Source organism: Prosopis cineraria, unplaced genomic scaffold, assembly GCF_029017545.1.
Source record: "Prosopis cineraria cultivar Desert tree isolate PC_DT_omini unplaced genomic scaffold, ASM2901754v1 PC15, whole genome shotgun sequence".
In the NCBI taxonomy this organism is placed as follows: domain Eukaryota; kingdom Viridiplantae; phylum Streptophyta; class Magnoliopsida; order Fabales; family Fabaceae; genus Prosopis; species Prosopis cineraria.
Genome location: NW_026555346.1, coordinates 5,661,988 through 5,682,097, shown reverse-complemented (window position 1 = coordinate 5,682,097; position 20,110 = coordinate 5,661,988). Strand labels below are relative to the sequence as shown.

The 20,110-nt window shown below is 35.7% G+C and overlaps 2 protein-coding genes, 1 long non-coding RNA gene, 1 other non-coding gene and 1 pseudogene across 6 annotated transcripts; 3 read left to right on the top strand and 2 right to left on the bottom strand.

The window, feature by feature from the left end:
* Positions 1–163: 163 nt before the first annotated feature.
* LOC129294310 (probable cyclic nucleotide-gated ion channel 14) lies at positions 164–5,439 on the top strand. Its single transcript, XM_054932559.1, is given in 7 exon segments — positions 164–2,168; positions 2,257–2,803; positions 3,005–3,217; positions 3,321–3,622; positions 3,882–3,993; positions 4,137–4,373; positions 4,456–5,439. Coding segments are annotated over 7 exon segments (2,166 nt in total). The 5' UTR covers positions 164–2,139; the 3' UTR covers positions 5,182–5,439.
* Positions 5,440–8,010: 2,571 nt separating this feature from the next.
* LOC129294308 (U-box domain-containing protein 35-like) lies at positions 8,011–12,051 on the bottom strand. Of its 3 annotated transcripts, XM_054932557.1 has the most exons (10): positions 11,397–12,050; positions 11,161–11,270; positions 10,839–10,960; positions 10,296–10,498; positions 10,143–10,203; positions 9,998–10,056; positions 9,765–9,916; positions 9,291–9,392; positions 8,798–9,226; positions 8,011–8,718 (listed from the first exon to the last, which is right to left on the bottom strand). In XM_054932557.1, exons 1-10 carry the CDS (start codon positions 11,584–11,586, stop codon positions 8,011–8,013), a joined length of 2,136 nt encoding a protein of 711 aa, XP_054788532.1. In that variant the 5' UTR covers positions 11,587–12,050. The 3 variants fall into 3 exon arrangements, with proteins under 3 accessions (XP_054788532.1, XP_054788531.1, XP_054788533.1); XM_054932556.1 differs by having other exon boundaries at positions 9,765–10,056; positions 11,397–12,051; XM_054932558.1 differs by lacking the exon at positions 10,839–10,960 and having other exon boundaries at positions 9,765–10,056; positions 11,397–11,537.
* Positions 9,222–10,710, top strand: LOC129294311 (uncharacterized). The gene is made up of 2 exons (XR_008589347.1): positions 9,222–10,220; positions 10,330–10,710. It is a non-coding gene; the product is annotated as an uncharacterized LOC129294311 (long non-coding RNA).
* Positions 12,052–12,542: 491 nt separating the features above from the next.
* LOC129294602 (probable nucleoredoxin 3) lies at positions 12,543–16,166 on the bottom strand (annotated as a pseudogene).
* Positions 16,167–19,525: 3,359 nt separating this feature from the next.
* TRNAR-ACG (transfer RNA arginine (anticodon ACG)) lies at positions 19,526–19,598 on the top strand. The gene has a single exon. It is a non-coding gene; the product is annotated as a tRNA-Arg (tRNA).
* The last annotated feature ends 512 nt before the right edge of the window (positions 19,599–20,110 follow it).

Below are 20,110 nucleotides of genomic sequence, written 5' to 3'. Positions count from 1 at the left end.
ATGTATGAATTATGCATATGTGTATATATTTTAAAGTTATAAATTATGAATTATGAAATACTTATATATAATTTGGATGAAAATTATGTAATATTAATGGATGTTATATTTTTTGTTGTATATTATTTTGTTTGAAATTTATATATTCATTTTTGTTACTATATGTAATTTTTTTTTATATTTTAATATTTAAAATATATTTATTTTATGATTAGTTGAATTAAGATTAAAACTGTGGCTTGACTATTAAGCCGTGAATCAATACCTCAATCAGTTTAATAATCAATTCGGTTCTCATAACATTGCTTTTTAAGGGTTTGTTAGTCACGTTGGAATTAGGCTATTAGGCTTCCATGGAGATGGTAGAGAGGGTGGCAAGGCAGTGGTGAGGATTACCACGGATCTTTGACTTCGTCTTCCCCGCTTTCTCTTCGTCTGTCTTCTCCAGATTATTCTCTCATCTTATCTTCACGATTTCTACTTCGTCTACTTTGCGATTTTGTCTTCTTCATTGCACCTGCCTGGAGCCTGCGGCAATTTTTGCTTCTTCTACTTCGTGATTTTTGAGAAGAACCACGTTTTTTGTTTTTGTGGTGTTCACCGATTATCTCAGATTGTTGCTGGTTTGTGCCTTAGATTATCAACGATTTTGAATAGAGATTTGCTGGTGGTCGGTTCTGGTCGGTGTGGACTGTGGAGGGATCATATTCTGTTTTGGAGGGTATTTTAATATGCTCACATTATATATTTTATATTAAAAATTAATTTAGACTTCCATGGACCTGCTAAGCATTTTTAAAACCAAGTTCCATCTCCATTTCCTTTGAAACCGCTCCCACACACCAAAGGAGCTTCTGAACTCTCTACACATGTGCGTCACAACTCACGAGCTACGACAAAATCATGCTTATGGATTTTAATTATTTAGAATTTAAACTTTAAAATATTATAATTTGTGCTCTCAATAATAGTTGATTAAAACATGTACTTCTAAATATAAAAATTTGGAATTCCTTCATTCATTCATTTATTCTTTCTGAGAAATTTCCTTCATACTCAGACTCAGTGGAATCTGTGTGCAATCCGTTTCGGCATTTACAATCTATTGATGTACAGTTGCTGGCACGTCTACACAGAATTGTGATTTTCAGACGGACGCCAAGTGGCAAGTGACGTTGCATTGTTATTTATTGCAGATAAGATCGAATCAAAGATTCATTCAGGAATCAGGATCTACTCTCTCTCTCTCGACTTCCTCAAATTTGCTTCCATTTTTCATTTCTAATTCTGCAGTTGTTTCTTCATTCCGAAGGTTAACGTCTGGTCTCTCGCTCCCAGCATTCACCTCCACTTTTACAGGACTATATATCATTCAGACTTTACAAATTTTCGATTTTAGTATCTGAAAATTTGTTGTGAATAACTAATTGGTAAAAAAAAGATATAAATGTCAGCAACGTAATAATTCTCAAGGGGACCGATCCGAGCTCTTTAATAACAGGAGGGAAAGTATTTTATTAGAGAAGATGCTTCTACATGCAAAAAAGCAAAATACTTGCTCTTCATTGTCGCTTTGTGGATGATACTTTGACTTGGCGCGCGCGTGTGCGCGGAGAGTATCCTAGTCCTGGAAATAAAATAGTAAAACTAGCCAGACCATACATATTATAATACAGATTCTGAATATGTATCTCTTTTTCAGGCCTAAAAAATAAGAAAGTTAATCCATGATTTGCCGCTACTATTTTTGTCTTCAATCCAAATACGCATAAAATCCAACCTTGTATTTTATATAGCTTGTCGCGGTTCCCACGTCCCTCATTAACTGTTGTATTCCAATACGCATTATAATATGAACATGGCTCGCTGTGTGAGCTGTGTATTTTGAGGCCGTTTTGTCGTTGCTAGAAAGTCAAGCCCATATGGTCCGAAGCTAATTTCTGAGCGTAATATCAATCCTCGATAGTCGGGGAAAATCTCTTTGATTCGTTTCTTTCTAAAGTTCGAAACTTGTGCTGAGAAGTAAATTTCAGAAGAAACGGGAGCATTTGAAAATGGTCTTCTCACGGATTATTATGCTGCTATAATGTTCTTGTGAGTACTGATTTCTCGTCAGCGTATGACTTGGGTTCGTCCACAATGAAGCTAAGAAATGAGAATTTAGTTAGGTAATTTCGGTATCACATTCTCTGTTTTGTTCCTCCATTCCCATTATAAGATTGCATCGCTTTGCTTCGTGGGTTGCAAAATCTGCAGGTTTTACGACGATGGTAAACAGAAACTAGAGCTTTCCTTGGAAAAGCCATTGTCAGTATATAAGGTACACGCAGCCGTAAACTCTGAAGGCAAAATTGGGAGTGGTGATAAGAACAGAATTAACCCAAAAATCCCTTCTCTCGGAAAGTTTAAGGTATTCCCGGAAAACCATGAACCTTGGAAGAAGAGAATCCTTGATCCTGGAAGTGACATATATTTGCAGTGGAACCGGGTTTTCCTTTGTTCTTGCATTCTAGCTCTATTTGTTGACACTCTGTTTTTTTACCTGCCCTCGGTGGCAAATGAGGAAAAGTCACCTTGTATGGCTACTGATTTGAATATTGGAATTGTAGTGACATGTTTCCGAACATTGGCTGATATTTTCTATCTGCTTAACATGCTCATAAAGTTCAGAACAGCTTATGTATCACCAAGTTCAAGGGTTTTTGGGAGGGGCGAGTTAGTCATGGATCCGAGGCTGATAGCAAAACGGTATTTGAGGTCAAATTTCTTCATAGATCTTGTAGCTACACCACCTCTTCCTCAGGTATCAAAACTTGAAAGACAGTGTGTGTCTATATATGCTTAGAGGACTAATAAGGATATCTGATTTTGATTTGTTTACTTATTGACACCCTAACCTTGTTGCCGGGTTTTGCTGTGTGTATTTGTATTTTGTCTTTGAGAAACTTTAGGGAATGATAAAGACTGATGTTAGATAATATTGTTGGTGTTTCTTCAATGGCAGATCATGATTTGGTTTATTATGCCTGCAATTAGAAGCTCTCATGCTGATCACACCAACAATGCTCTTGTACTGATTGTTCTGCTTCAATATGTTCCCAGATTATATTTGATTTTCCCCTTAAGTTCTCAGATTATCAAAGCCACTGGTGTAGTCACAAAGACGGCTTGGGCTGGAGCTGCTTATAATCTTTTACTTTACATGCTAGCTAGCCATGTGTGTTGTTAACTTCTCCTTGTATTTTTTTATTTAGTCCCAAGTAATTGTTCCCTTTCGATGTTTGCGAAATTTTACATATTTACAACTAGTTTTGTTGTAGGTGTTGGGAGCATCATGGTACTTGTTGTCAATTGAAAGGAATGCTACATGTTGGATATGACAATGCAAAAATGAAACTCTCCCCATAAAATGTGTTCTTCAATACTTGGATTGCAGTACTTTAAACGATGATGATCGTATGAAGTGGGTAAACACTACTTCATTGTTTGATAACTGCAATCCAAATAACGACATCAGTTTCAAGTATGGCATTTTTGGACCTGCAGTTGAAAGCAATGTTGTTTCCTCACAGTTTGTAGAAAAATATCTCTATTGTCTGTGGTGGGGCTTGCAAAACTTGAGGTTTGATTCTAGATTGTGACGTTTTTGTGCTCTGCATTATAATATGTCTACATTCTTTATTGAACATTTATTTGAGATTAGTTCAAGTGGTAAATGATAGGATGGGGTGTAGATAGTATGTGAAGTTGTTGATATTATCATCAAAGATGAAAACTTTGATTAGTTCACTTCAATTATCATAAATCAATTTCATACATATCCCTTGAAGACTTCTCATTTGTTCACATTTGATTGACCTCTTTATTTCTGAATTTTGAAGTTCCTATGGCCAGAATTTGAGTACAAGCACATTCATTTGGGAAACCACATTTGCAATACTTATAGCTATTATGGGTCTAGTTTTGTTTGCTCACTTAATTGGAAACATGCAGGTATATACCACTTCCTCAGCATTATAAAAACCTTACTTTCTTGAAATTATAATTCTATTAATGTTTGTTAAGTTTTAGATGAACCAAACAAGAACTTTTTATATAACATGTAATTCAATTGATTATGACAAGAATCCGTGCAGACATATCTGCAATCTATTGCAGTAAGGCTTGAGGAATGGAGACTCAAACGACACGATACCGAAGAATGGATGAGACATCGTCAACTCCCACAAAATCTAAGAGAACGAGTTAGAAGATTTGTTCAATACAAGTGGCTTGCAACTCGAGGAGTTGATGAAGAAGCTATCTTGCGAGGCCTTCCCATAGACTTGCGTAGAGATATCCAACGCCACCTTTGCTTAGACCTTGTTCGACGTGTGAGTTCCTCCTAAGAACAAGCTATATAATTATTCTGCATCAAGTTTTACAATCTAATGGCTGGCGTGGCATGATTTACAGGTCCCTTTTTTCTCAGAAATGGATGATCAGTTACTTGATGCAATATGTGAGAGATTGGTATCATCCTTGAGTACTCAAGGCACTTGCATTGTCCGAGAAGGAGATCCAGTCACAGAAATGTTTTTCATAATAAGAGGAAGACTTGAAAGCTCGACTACAAATGGAGGCAGAACAGGTTTCTTCAACTCTATTACATTGAGACCAGGTGATTTTTGTGGAGAAGAGTTGCTAGCATGGGCATTGCTTCCAAAATCTACTTCCAATTTGCCTTCTTCTACAAGAACAGTGAAAGCCCTCGTGGAAGTGGAAGCCTTTGCCCTGAGAGCTGAAGATCTCAAATTTGTTGCCAATCAGTTTCGCCGTCTTCACAGCAAGAAGTTGCAGCATACCTTCCGTTTCTACTCTTACCACTGGAGAACATGGGCTGTATGCTTCATTCAAGCTGTTTGGAGAAGGTACAAGAAGAGAATGCTAGCGGCCAGCCTTAGTTTGAAGGAATGCCGCTCATTCACTTACTGTGATGAACAGATTAGTGGTGTGGTGAAACATGATGAGGAGGACCCTCATGCTGTGACTTCATGTGCTAATTCATTAGGTGTCACTATACTTGCCTCAAAATTTGCTGCAAATGCAAGGAGAGGAGCTCAGAAGATCAAGGATCTTGAGATGCCTAAGTTGCAAAAGCCTGAAGAGCCTGATTTCTCAGAGGAAGCAGAGGATGATTAAAGGAAATATTGAGAATTAAGGAAGAAGGTCTTCCTTACTTCTCATGTTTGCGCATTAGTTGCTAGTCACCGAAAAAAAACAAAAACAAAAAACAAAAAGATCAGTGGCATATTCTGAGTTTGTCTCTCAGCCGGTAATTTTTCTTTTTTTCTTTTTAAATAAAATCTGGAATGTCTCAGCATACTGACCATAGGAATACAAAAGCCGGCTCCCTAGCTCTTGTAAATAAGAATCACTTCACATTCAACTTGAACTTCACACAGCAGCACTGATTGCATGTCATATATTTAGTTTGGTGCACGGATATTTGCTTCTTGGGCCTGTATCATCACAAATCACTAATCCAATAACACATCAGAACAAGAAGAAAGTAAGCTTAGCTTCACTTTCAATTTTTATAGTTTGCTCATGTGAAAAAAAGCAGGCCCACTATTCAATACCACCAATGTTGTCCCTCTAGTTTGATCATGAAACCAAGTCCTTTGGTGTTGCTCCTAGTACAAATCAAAACTACTAGTCAGAAGTATTTTTCTTTAAGTTAGGGGAAACCCACTTTGCCAAAGGACATTAGGTCGGTCTTCATGCTATGCAAAGGTTAAATTAAGGATTTCAGTTAAAAAATTAATAATTTATGGCAAAATTTAAATTAGGAATTCCATTTTAGGAGTCAAAGTTGAGAGATATTTTTTATAGGTGTTGAATTTGAAATTCTATTTATTTTTAGATTTCACTGTTGGTGAGCCAATCATAGATTTCTAGTCTGTACATACAAATGTGGTTCAATCTGTATGTATTTTCAGCTCAAGTCGTCAACGCCAACCGGCCACGAGAAGTCCAGACATCTCTCTCGCGGCATTCGAATTGTTTAGTTTTGCATGAGATGGACCAGAAATAAGGCAAGTCCCATGCACTATCATCATTTTTGTCGATTACACTCAAGTTTTACAGCTCACGTGGGGAATCAAAAAAAAATCCGAACCATGGACACAGTGAGTTTGACAGCATCAACCTTAGTGAAAAAGGAAGCTATAGTTGCTGGCGTCACAATGGCAGCCATAGACACGGTGGAGAGGTGAAGATGGGCCATCTTTAATACAAAAATGAGGGGCATTATTCTGGAAAAAATGAGTTGCATTATGCTAGTGGCTTTCAAAGAGAGGTTGAATTGATCAACGTGCATTAAGGATTGTTGAATGGGGGAGGTTAACGAACTTTCAAGGGAACAAAATTGAGGCATGGGTCAATTGTAATGGAGAAGATATCTCAACAAAAAGGAATAAGGTAAATCTCATGCTGGGGGGGGGGGTGATCGGCTAAGCTTAATGTTAACATTGTCCATCTTCAAAAGTCATCTTCTACTTCCCTTTTTTTATCCAATTTGTGACTAAAGAAAAGATGTCATTACCGCTACAATTTAAATCAAAATCCAGTACAAAATTCCGGAATTGTTATTCTTATCTATCAAATCTATTTTTTATTTCTTTCATATATTTAGTAGAGTTACAAAATTTTAAATTTTGTGTTTTCAAATTATCTTGAATGAATGATAAAAAAAAATGAAAATGAACTGTGTTTTATTCTTCTTCTTTTTTTTGGTAAATGAATAGTTAATTTACAGCCTGTTTTGTTTTTGTTTTCAAAAGCAATTTTTTGTTTTTTAAATTAAACAAAAAAATTGTTTAGATGGGTGTTTTGAATCTAATTGTTTTCATTCTTTGTTTTCAAAAACAAAAAAAATAGAAACATCTTAAAACTACTTTCATTTCATTTTTTTTTATTTTCAAAATACATTATATTTCATTATTGAAAACTACAATTACATTGATAAATAATTATCATAAGTCACTACTATTAATCGGCACCATCATTATCAATCATTTTTTAATTCTATAATTGTTTTTAAATTAATAAAACTAAACATATTTTTCTTTTGTTTTGTATTGAAAAACAATTTTTAAAAATAAAAAATGAGAACAGAAATCAAACTGGTCTTAAGTTGCCACTTTTTATATTATCAGAGTAACTTATTACTTTTTAGGTTATAGAGACAACTTAAGTTGGATGCATTCATATATAATCTTCTATTTTAACTGTTGAAAAGTTGTATATTTCATCGATAAGCATATGAGAAATTTTACATGAATAACGTTATTGTCACCCTTTTATTCTTGTTATTTGCACTAGAAATGAAAATCATGCCAAGGATTTAGCTAACGTGTTTAGTTGCGGTGGCTCTTTTCTCTTCTTTTTCTCTTTTTTAAAAGCTAATGTTTAAGTGGTTCTAGAGACAATGATTGATTTACCAAAGTGAAAAACCTATTGGCACCACTTTACTGAATATTTGAGAAGCTGAAAAACCCATCTCAGTGTTGGGGGGCTTATGAGAATCCCTCAAGTGGTAGTGCTTGAAAAATGCCACCACATCAAGTTACTGGCGTATTTTACACTGTCTAGGGGCTCAATCCAAAAGAAAAATTGTCTTCTTTTTCTTCCCTCCATGAGATTGTGTTTTCATTGTTCCAACTGGTTGTGAATCGTTTGTCGTGCTCACCCCAGAAAAGGGAAGTGGAAGACCATCTCCATCCTGCAAAAGTTAAAACAATCTTATGTTAAGCAATTATGGCTGGTTGAATGTTATAGCTCATGACTAAAGAGGAAATGTGTGTTATTCTTGGAGTGAAATCCCCTCTCATATAGGCAGAGAAGTTCGTATGCGCTTGTGCACACATACGAACGTTGAAGATAAGCTACTAATATTGATTTGGGCAAATTGTGTGGAAAAGGGAATTGAGAAAATACGAAGCTTACTAGATGCTGTACACAACCACTTTAGGGTGCAAGGCAATTAATTTTTTCAGCAAGATTTCTCAACTTGTGCAGTTCAGGCAAGACAACCTTGGCGAGATCAGGCCTATCTTTTCGCCTTAACTGGGAACACTGAAGTGCCATATTTGCTAGACTCAAGGCCTCCTCTACAGGCCAGTCAGGCACTGTTGGATCGAGTATCTGAGCAAATGCTCTTTTCTCAATAGCTCTCTCAACATGATGGGTCAAACCCATTGGTGGTTTAGCTGTTAAAATCTGCAGGAAAATTATCCCAAGGGAGTATATATCAGACTTCACCCCAAGCATTCCCGTCTGTTGGTACTCTGGATCTATATAACAGAAAGTTCCGGCAGTTGATGTCATTTGATATTGTGTCGTACTGCCAGCCAGAGATGGTGGAACTAGCCTGGCTAAGCCTACATCACCAATCTTGGCTACATAGTTGCTGTCAAGCAGGATGTTAGCTGGTTTCAAGTCCCTATGCACTAGAGGCTCTGGTTTTCTCTGGTGCAGAAACAACAAGCCAGTGCTTATTTCAACTGCAATTTTGAACCTAATCTGCCAAGGAAGTGAGGGAGTGTTCCCTCGACGAAAGAGGCGATCTTCTAAGCTTCCATTGGCCATGTAATCATAGACAAGGCAGCCATACTCTGGGCAGGCTCCCAGGAGAAGAACCATGTTTGGATGCCTTATGCAGCTCAGTACCTCAACCTGTAACATACATATCAACAAGTCGAGCCAACTATATTACTAATAGATATTGTTTTGTTTCATTTGTTTCACCGATTACCTCTCTTTGAAATTGTGACCTCCCTTGTGCTGCATCAGGACGTAGAACCTTCACTGCCACAGGGGTATGGTCCAAATGGCACCTATATACTGGACCATAACCCCCTTCTCCAATCTTTAATGAATCTGTAAAGAACTCTGTCGCAGCTTCAATCTCCTCAATTGAATACCTTCTATACCCAATGTCTCTGTTCGTAAAAGCATCTAGTGCTTTTGTTTTCTCTTCCGATTCTTTGAGTGCTTTAATTTCTACAACTCCTCTCCTTTTTGCTTCCAGATCCTCAATCCTCCGATGTGCTTCAACAACCTCCTTAGCTGCTTTGGCATTAGCCATCTCCTTTTCTGCAACTTCTAAAACAGCTTCCCCAACAAGCTTTGCCTCTTCCACTTTTCTTTCTTCCTTCCTTTTCCAACGTTGGAGTTCTACAGTCTGTAATGCAAAATGTCAAATCTTCTTGTGCTTGTGTGTATGTAAAGAAAAAATCAATTTGTACCTCCTGCTGTGCTACGAGCGCTTCTTTACAGGCAATGCTATACATTTCCATTGTTCTCTTAAGTTCTAATTTCAGTCTCCTCATTTCAGCCTCCATATCATCCTATAATTTCATCACATACCCACACAGCAATCAGTAAAAGGCCAATATAATCATTTCATAGCTGATTACTTATCCATACCAAGATGTACTCGAGGCCTATTAGGATTGGATGAAACATGATATATTAAAGAAAGTTAAAAGGAAATCTAGTGGTATAATCATATATCATTCATAAAGACTGCAAGATGAGTGGCCTTGGCACGTTACTCACTTCTTGATCTTAAGAAAATACATATTGAAAAACTACCTTCTAATGAAAACTATCCAAATTACAAAGTTCTCTAAAGGCCGCTTAAAAGTGCAAGAACTACTGATAAATGCACCCTGCATGGGTAATACAGGAAGTACAATGTACAGCTCAATCTTCCATACCGTGACATGTGGTGTTAAAAGTCCATTTCCATCTGATGAGAAGGATTCCAAAGGAGAGCTAATATCTATAGACCCCCTTCGGTTCTGCAGTAACTCAAAGCTGTAGTTCCCGTCTATCTCTGAGCTGAGTGCTACCCCAGGGCTGGACATCCCTGAATCAGAGCCGTCGTATAACAAACAGAATATATGGTTTGGACTTGGTCTTTCAGAGCTTACAAAGGATACGTCAGTACCTGGAAGGGGATTTTCCTTATGTGACTTGCTATTCAAATTTCTCCCAGTTACTGGTGACCTGATATAACCGTGCCAAGAATAAATTGAAAAAGCAAAATGAATAAACTTGAAGGAATTTTCTGAGAAGTATGCACTGCCACTGACCTGAAAGATTCAGTTTCATCCTCTAATTTACTTTTCACACCAGTGGATAGCTTTTCATGTGCTGATAGAAACCTCTTAGTAAGCAAAATACATGCAAATTGTACTTGTGCATGTGTGTGTGATTTATGAAGAAATGAATCCAATATCTCTTACCATGATTAGTTAACGGCATTTTTGTCTCTGCTAGGTTTGACTTGATGCTTGCTTGATTATGCTTGCTAGGAAGGGAAATGGCTGGAGCAGGACGAGAAGCTGATCGCATTGTTTGAATCTTTTCTTTAGCGACAACATAGACAGAACAGAAATCCGGTGCCCCTTTTGCCACCGTTCCTGGAATATCAGCTACCTTGAATTTTCTGATGACAATAAAAAAAATTGTTTGGGAATTGATATGCATTCATTCGTATAGGGATGCTAGAAACATGAGGACTTATTTATGCTACTGAATCCTAAACAAAATTTTCAACTTAATTGGAAGCACGTGAGGTAAAATTAATGTGAATATTTCTTAGCATTACAAAACCATATCAAATTGAAATATGACATAATTGCAAGTTCTCTTTCCTCTTCTCATTTGGAGCTTGATTGTTGGTCAAGTTTGCTTCAATTCATCAAACGTTATTTCGCATTCATCTTATTGATAATCCACAAAGATGTTAAGGTACAACCATGTGACTCAACAAGAGAGATAGATACCTAAACAAACCATTTTTATTTGACAAGCCAAGAACTAAATGCTCGATAGCCGTGCGAAAAGCATGTTCAATCAAAGCTCTCGCTACATCTGTATCTTCTAGTATGACATTCTTGCATTGTATCTGCAGTCCATAACCCAATTCCCCGCCATAGAAGGTTTTAGGGAGGGATCAAAAGGACATAGTAACATGCTTAAAAAAGTTACACCTAAGAACAGTTAAATAAAAGTCATCACATAAAATTTGAATCATTTAAACTTGGGTCATTTTGATGGAGAAAAACTTTGTATTATCTTCCAGGGGAATAAAATAGTAAAACCTACGCCTTTCCGTGCACAAAAGACATGACATGGGTGAAAAATTTCCTCGGTGAGTCCATCCGAGTCCTTGTGGGGCAATGAACCTTTGTCTGCAGAACTATTTGTCCATGACCCTACACTCAGCAAAAGTGAGAGGTCAATTAATCTTGAGGAGGCATTTCTTCTATTTGCTATATCCTAACACGATGTTTTAGAAGGGCATTTATAAGTATGGCATGTAGAGAACAAGGTATACTGACATGAAGCTTGATGAGAAGTTCCCTTCACTTTGACATGGATGAGAACTACAGTTGAGCCTCTCGCGAGGAGATGTTCAGCTGCCCATTTGAGTGCATTTTGGCTTCCCTTGTCTTTGTCTATTCCTACTGCCACTATTCCATTCCCATTCTTCTTCTCATGCTTCTCTGATTGATCCTTCAAATTCTTCATTCCTCTATCTCTGTTCCTGGGGCTCTTTCAATGGAAGGAAACAAAAACAAAATAAAGCAAAAAATCCTTCGTACTAAAATTATGATTCTTTCTTCCTCCCAGAGAAAAAGACCCCAGATTTTGTCTTTTAAAAGCTCCTCCGTCCACCCTCCCTCGACGGCGAACAGAGACAAGAGAGCTTTGAGGAATAAGTTTGATTTACTTCTCTTATTTCTTTCAGCGTTAGAACAAAAAGAGAATGTCAACCGATTAATCATCTTCTCTCTGAAATTAGTAACCACGTTTGCGTTTTTGCATTGACTATTTTGAGCTTTCGGACTTGAGGCAAATCACATGTTTCTTCTGGTGTCCGAACAATAAATGTATAGCAATAAAATAATGCACCCTCCTCCTTCCAGAATTAGCAGCCATTTTCGGGTTCTACAGAACTATTTTGAGCCTTTGCCTGCGATAGAACTATGGCTGACTAGCCTCTCTTATCTCCCCCTTGGAGAATAATTCTCAAACTGTGCGATAACAAGTTTGACAAAAATGATTTTCCATTTTTATCTATTTTTATTTTGGGTGAAAATTTTTATTAAGTCATAAAAAAATATTTGTCATCAATGTAATCACTTTTTAGTATTTGATGAATATTATATACAATAATATTCGTTACGATAATTTTAGATTAACAAATTTGATACTTAGTAGATGGTGTCGGAAAAGTTATTCTCCATTTAAAACTATCAATAGTTAAATTTAGATTTGTTGATAAATACCATATAGCAAATAATCACCCAGAAATAACGATGCTCTAATACCTCAATTACGTTATCACACTATCTCCGTGTGTTTAATTATGTAATTTCTGCATATCTTGAAATTTTTTCATGCCCGAGACGCCGTGTGCTTGAGGATTAGCAGTGAGAGACTTCTTCTACACTAGTATGTTTGGATAGCAAGTGTAGATCTAATTTTCAAAACTTCAAAATAGCAGCTTTCATTAACAGAGTATCAAGGCAGAATTGTAGTTTGTTTCTTATGTTTACAAACTAAAAATTAAATCCCCATATAAAAGTTGCAAGTCTGTATAATATCTGTTTGCAAACATTGCCAGCGTCATGATTGTATTTTCTAGCAGCTTTCATCTTTGTTGACCTTTTCAACGCAACTTGGGTGAAGGTCATAATCACAAACATCACAGGAGAATGCCCAGAACTTGCCTTGCTTTTTACACACGAGACTTGGCCATGTCCAATTTTAGAAGATGGTCATGCTTTGACATCCTCAAGCTCCTGAGGTAAAGCCTCTCCATCCTTTCTCAGAGCAGCTTCAAGGTCCCTTATACGTGAATTAGTGAAAGGGAAAGCTTCAGCACCATAGGAGGACACCACAAACTTCCTATTTATACTTATGACTTTGCCCTTTGGCCCAATTAGAACCAAAGCAGAAATCCCTTTTATATCAAAGATTCTACAAAGATTATGCCTTGTTTTGTCCATATATGGTATAGCCAGCCATAGCATACTATTTCTTTTCACATTAAATTCCACTAGGTCGTTATCAGTTAACTTCAAGATAACTTCAAAACAGTGATATTTTCTAGTGTTGAGATTGCTGTATACGTATGTAAGTTGGACAGTGAAGGTACGGCAAGGGGGAGACCAGTCAACACAAAAATATAGGCCTATGGTTTTACCTACAAGTTCAGATATTGGTACCTGCAACAAAGTGGGATATGTTATTTATGTTCCGTAAGATTATGTAGGTAGTAAAGAAGAAGCAAAACCTTTCTATCACCCCTAGAGATGAGAAAATTGCATCCTTTATGAGCCAGAAGTTTTTTTAAATTGACTTCTTCTCACTTTCTTTAATCCATAACTTTTAATCCTTATAGTCTATTATTTGTGAAAGGGAATGCTTTCGCACCATAGTCTTCAATACAGCCAATCATATCTTATTCAGTGGTTATGCCCTCTAAACATAACGATAGGAATGATAAGATTCGATAGACTTGATTAGGGTTGTTTAGGTGACTTGAAAGCCTGATTAGCTCAATCTTGTCCAAGCTAGTGGAGCTGACCGGACCAAGCATCGGGTTAGGGTCAACCTTAGCCCAACCCTGCCCGGCCCGAAATATCTATTTATTTTATTTTATTTTTTATCAAAACTTAATTATTTTACAATGTTATTTTTATTTTATTTTCATATATATTATGTTATTTTTTATGTTCATCACAAATATCTTTTATAATTTTAATTTTTTTAATCACTTAAATATTTAAAATTAATTTTTTTTACTTTATATCATGTGAAAATAATAAATAGTTTTTAATTATATAGAATTTAAAAAATTATTACTTCAAATTCTAACATTTTTTATTAATAACACATTTTAAATAATTTTAATTATATTTTGCATTGTTTAATAAATTTTTTTATATTTAAAATTTTTTTAAAAATAAAATTTGGGCATCAGGCCAAAACCCTATCCAAGCTTTCAAGTGGCTCGATGCTCGAATGTATACATAAGGTTGGGCATCGAGGGCTAAGGTGGAGCCCAACCCAGCCTGGCTCATGTACACCCATAGACTTGATACCTATTAATCAACCTTCTGTGTAGGTTTGCAATAAAGAGGATTGCAAGCCATGGCATGATCTTGAAGTATTGATGAAAACCATCCTCATCATGATCAAAGGAGATGAAAAGGAGATTTGTACCTTTAGAAGACTCAATCAATCATAAGAAAGAAGAGGAAAAGCGAAAAGGAGAGCAAAAGCAACCCCTTTAATTAACTAAGCTTTCAGAAAATAGCAATTTCTGCATAGAAAGTATATTAAACGAGTGAAAAGAAATATCTAATTGCATAGAGCTCAACAAAGCATATTTGATTTGGAAACCTATTCATCCAGCATGCAAATAGGCTAAAAGGTTCATGGCCTAATTCTGAGGAGTGAAAACTCATAACAAAGACAAAGTTTGAAGGAAGTACCTTGGAGCAGCTACTATGGATGATGAAGATGAATGAGAAATGGAGAGAACGGTATGAAAATGAAAAGGAATTTCACGTCACATGACACAAATCGTTTAAAGGCAATGCGGACATTGTAAGGCTGCTGTTTATTTTATTTTATTTTTCTTATGTTTTGTGATTTTTCCCCACTTTGTTGGGAAAGGAAATAGGAGGTGACGTTGAGTAGATTGAGGCGTATTCCTTGGCTTCTTTAAGGTTCGTTACTTTGGCAAGTGGATATGCTGACATTAAGACAAGATTATATCTTTATCTCCTCCAAAGTCCAAACTCTAGTGTAACAAAAACTCTATATTTTGAATGGTTTGAGAAAATAACTTTCTAGAGAACCCATTGAAAGTCAGATAGAGAAAAAAAAACATTGAAAATATTTAATATTTGGGCCAAAAAAAACTCATAGTTGTGATAAATATTAAATAGAGCACTAAATATTAAATATTGATTCAATTTTTCTTTTAATCCAAAAAGACAGTCATGAACTTTTGCCCGTAAAAAATAGATTGTTATGAACTAGATTGTCAATTCATAATTTAAGGTAAAGCACAAGGTTTATATTTTATAAAAAAATTCATCTAAGAGTCACTATGTATATATTAATAAGGGAATTTTAATTTAAAATATTTTGTAAAAGATTCATAAAAAAGCTTAGTCTCTAATTAATAATTTTCCTATTTTTAATTAATATTTTGTTCTAAATCCAACGGTTAATTTTGAAGTGTCACTTTTTTTAACAAAATATGTCAAAATTAATAAATAAAATATGACCGAGCATCATATTCATGCCCAACCTCTTTTCTCTTTATAACTTCAAGATCTCTCCTAAATAAGATAAATAAATGCCATTCGAATTCAAAGATAAAGATATATACGGTAGATGAGATCTAAAAATGTTGATGACCTAATTAGCAATTCACAAATTTGTGATATACTGATATTGATCTAGTTAATCTAATTACAATAGTCAAAACTCAAAAGTGTAAAAAGGACGGCCCGAACTCAAATCTAACTTGAGCTTATCTTGTGTTTAATCACTGTTTCAAAATGCGTGAGATTGATGGTAAAAAAATAGGTAAGATTTCTTCTTAGCGTTTTCCATCTTTTCAAGGAACTAGGCAATTAAAGATGACCTAATTTGCTGTCTACAAGCTATAAATAATCGGAATAATGATAGCAGCGACAATAGCAATGATGGTGAGTTACTGTAAGTCATGGTGGCTAGTTAAATTCTTCAAGAAATGGCATGAGAGAGGGTTTTCGATAGTGTGATCCTATTAGGCATGCATCATGATTTGTGAGATATTAACATCGAATTTACAAATTTAGAAGAGTAAAGATTCGAGAGAATCTAGCACACTTTCACATAACCATTGTTTAGGAGCTCTTGTTTATGTGTAGCAAGTTTGCTTGGAATAATTGGGTCAAGATTAGCCTATGAATTATTCCATACTAAAGGTTTCAAACAAATTACCCTACTTCATGAAAAGAGGAGATAAGTCATCCTCAGTCAATATTTTGAGTATAAATCTCCTTCATTAACCGTTCACCTTCTTCATCCCTATCCTCCATGCCCCATTGGCAGCGGCATATCCCAATCTTTAATAACTTAGATATTTCACCCTCCTAGTTCCTTGCCCCTGTTATCTCTTTATTTCTATGTCCCCTTTTCTTCGTCTTAAATAATTTACCTTAAATTTTCCTATTAAGTAGTTCAAGAAACAGCATCCCCAACCACCACACGTCTACCTTCTAATTAGATTGATCTATTTGGTATCAAGATCGTACTCTATCAGATAGGGATCAAAAGATTGGTCCAGCTAAACATTTAAGGATTTTACATGGACTAAGGAGGAAGGTCATGCCCTAAAAACTCTTCGTACAAGTATTCCTACCCCCTTGTTACTCCTTTTATTATGTTATGTTCAGTCGAGTTCGGAAGTTCGCCAATCTTAATATGAATCTAAATAATTTAACAAAAAGCCAATGATTTATTAGCCCTAAACAAGACAAGGTGAAGTTAAATTCAAGTAATCGAAATTGAAGAAGATGGGTTTTGGCTGAAATTTTGGTTGATAATGCTTACCATGGAGGTGACTAGCTTAGATGCTATTTTTGAAACACTCGAACCAAAAGCTTCTTTTTTTTTGTAGCAGAAAGCAATAAGGGGAAGTAGATTGGGATTTGTCAACTTTCCAGTAGTTTTTGTGTGCTTTGCGTACTCTTCCTTTCCAACTTTATTTATATACCTATATGGGTCTTGTAGGTCGTGAGGTTGTGTTATCCTTCTGAAGGAAGTTCAACTCTTTATTCTTACCCATCTTCGAGCCAAATTCCTCTTTGTTATCCTTTTTAAGGAAGTTAAACTTTCTATTCTTCCTCGAGTTGTCATTGTTCAGTAAGGTTAATCAATGGCTATTGTAAAGTAAAGGGCATTTCTTTCCTTCTTCTTGATGTGGAATAAGGTAGGATTGTCATCTGGGGAGGATTCCTTAAAAGCAATTAGGCTGGGATCATAGTTGCATAAGCTTTTTGGTGTTAGGCATTCCAGTTTCATTATTCAATAAATTCAACATTCTAAAATAGTTGTACTTTAATTCTGGCACGTTGCCTTGAAAGCTACTTCCATGTAAGGCTAAATCCAAGAGCTAAGGCTGTTTAGCAAGGGGCATGTGTAACAGTACGGAGCCACCCCTTGGGCCTCGACTCGGTACTGGACTCTGGCCCATCACTGGACCAAAGCCGACTTTCCCACAGGTGGTACTGTGGTTATTCCTCACCACTGCCTCTCCAGGGTCTTTTGGAACCTCCCCAGACTCGAACCCCCAACCTCTACCACCTTAATGAAGTTGAGGCGAAGTCTGGTACCATTGAGCTCAATGGTACCAGACTTCGCCTCAACTTCATTAAGGTGGTAGAGGTTGGGGGTTCGAGTCTGGGGAGGTTCCAAAAGACCCTGGAGAGGCAGTGGTGAGGAATAACCACAGTACCACCTGTGGGAAAGTCGGCTTTGGTCCAGTGATGGGCCAGAGTCCAGTACCGAGTCGAGGCCCAAGGGGTGGCTCCGTACTGTTACATAAAAGGCGGCGAAGTCTGGTACCATTGAGTCAATTTTTCTACCACGATAAGGGTTCAATGAAAAAAAAAAAAAAAAAAAAAGGATTTGTTGAATTAATAACTTGTGAAAAATCGGTCTGTAAATTTGAGGGTGTTACAGCATGCATAAGATTATGACCTATAAACAAATTCTTTGCTTAAAATACCCTCCCTCTTTAAGCCCATAAAAGAATCACAGGGAGTTTAACCTGAGAACTTATTAGTGGACAAAAACACTTCATTAACCCAAGGATTAGACCTTCAAAGCTATTGGTAAAGACAGTTCTAAGAGAGAATCTACGCCAGTTATAACATCTGGTTTCATATTATGTATTTTCATGCTATTAAATGCATGGTTGGTGCATAATAAAGCACATAATAAACTAGTCTAGCTATACAAGTTGATAGACTGGTCCTTCCTATTATTTAAAGCATTAGTATTAAACAAGAAGCTCCTGAACTCGACCAGAATATGAGGGTCCCTATCACTCAAGCATGGCACAAAACAAATGGCTAACGTGAAGTACATTTTAGGAAGACAATAGTATGCTTTCTAATAGGCCATGAGTATAAAATGGAAAGTGAATTTTTCCTTGAAAATGCAAATGGGATTTAGATGAAGGAAGAAAATTAAAAGGGGCATAAAGATAGAGAATTGAAGGGGTCAATTTATGGCATAAGAAATGTCAAGGACTCGAGGTCCTCGTCTGCTCGCACTAAAAAAAGAGTTAGTTTTTGGACTTGTGTGATTGTTGGTTCATTTTCTCATCTTAACTTCTTTTGTTCGATACATATTACCTTGGTGATGTGATTTAAGAATTTTCCCCACCTTTGGCGATAGTGATGGACGGGGTTTTGTCTTATAATTTCAATAAGATTGAGTGATGTTTGTTATTTAGATTGGACTCAAAACACAAAAAAATTATAGAAACTAAAAATAGAATTCAATAAAACTATAGAAATTAATAATTATATATATTTTTTTAAAGACCATCAATTTGTTTTTTTTTTTTGATCTACAATGCTTGTATTGTATAGTTGTATCACTCTCAAGTTGCTCAGCATGATATGTGCACAGGATGTGTGAGTCATAATTTGTTATGCGTGTATTATAAGTTTTGCAAGACTCTTAATTATCTGGTAAAAATAGACTCTTAGGTCACACTTATTCACTAGAATAAAATGAAATGAAATTGATTAAAAAAATTAAGATAAAAATGAATCAAATCACTCTTTCTCTCACGGTAAGCATAATAAGATTTATTAACATATATTAAAAATGTAAGAATCATTACATTCTTAAAAAATCTCATAATTATATTCTCAATTTTATGAAGTAAATTACCCTTCCTTTATAAATGTGCTCATTTATTCTCTTTAATTATTTTATTTTTATCTTTAATTTTTTAATACATTTCATTCTATTCTGTTATATTCTAGTAGGCAATTATGATCTTAATTATCAATATCTAAATCGCTTGCCTGATATGCAACTGGGATGATATGATATTGTATCAATGAAATAATATAAGATTTTACATGATAAAATAGGTACGAGTATCTAATCACCTAAAAGTACTATGTTAAAATGCAACGAACACTTTTATGAAAAGAGGGAAAAAAAAAAATATTTGTGTGCGCATCAGTGTATTTGTATATATTACAAGCGCGCGCATTGTAACTAGCCTGTTATTAAAATATAAATTTAAATTAAATATATTTACAAATTTTTTAAAATTTTTTAACGCTTTTGTACTTGCATTGGCAGTTTGGCACGCGGGATGGGAGAAACCTCCCTCTTAGTCCATTTTCTTTAACCTGATTTGTTTGTCACTGACTCCATGGCCCAATGGATAAGGCGCTGGTCTACGGAACCAGAGATTCTGGGTTCGATCCCCAGTAGAGTCGGACGTTGTTAATTTTTCTCCAATTGTTGTGAATTACATTCTATTTAACTTCTTTTTAAATGTGTTGTAAATTATATTCTATTTGATTTTTTTTCCCAATATGTGACAAGCTAAGCTCTACTTTATTTTAAAAAAGGCGAGAAGAGCTAATAAGAGTAAGACTTTATCAATGATTACTGCTTGACCTTGAAAAATTAGTCTGATAGGCATAGAAGATTTTTATATGTTATTTTTTATTTTTGCATTCAAAGTCAAATGAGTAGACTTTTCAAATATTTCTTATTTCTTTAACACACGCTTGATGTATTGATACTTCAAAGAGGGGGAAAAAATGTAGTTGTCTTATAGTCTCGTAGTCAACCCAAAAACCAGCTAGGGGAAGAAAAAAACGAACTAGCTGAGCCGCTGAGGCGCCATATATGCAAAATATTATAGAACTGCATATCCAAACAAGAGCGTGCACGATGATGTGAGCTAAGCAATTTCTCCATCTCTAAATACAATATAAGTTAT

What these genes read in the sequence shown, in the direction of transcription:
- LOC129294308 (XM_054932556.1), bottom strand. Translation starts at nt 11,586, where the DNA reads ATGAAGAATTTGAAGGATCAATCAGAGAAGCATGAGAAGAAGAATGGG. An exon ending in AATAAAAATGGTTTGTTTAG is followed by an intron (nt 10,499 to 10,838) that starts GTATCTATCTCT and finishes TATTGTCATCAG; the next exon opens with AAAATTCAAGGTAGCTGATA. An exon ending in GATGAAACTGAATCTTTCAG is followed by an intron (nt 10,057 to 10,142) that starts GTCAGTGGCAGT and finishes CGGTTATATCAG; the next exon opens with GTCACCAGTAACTGGGAGAA.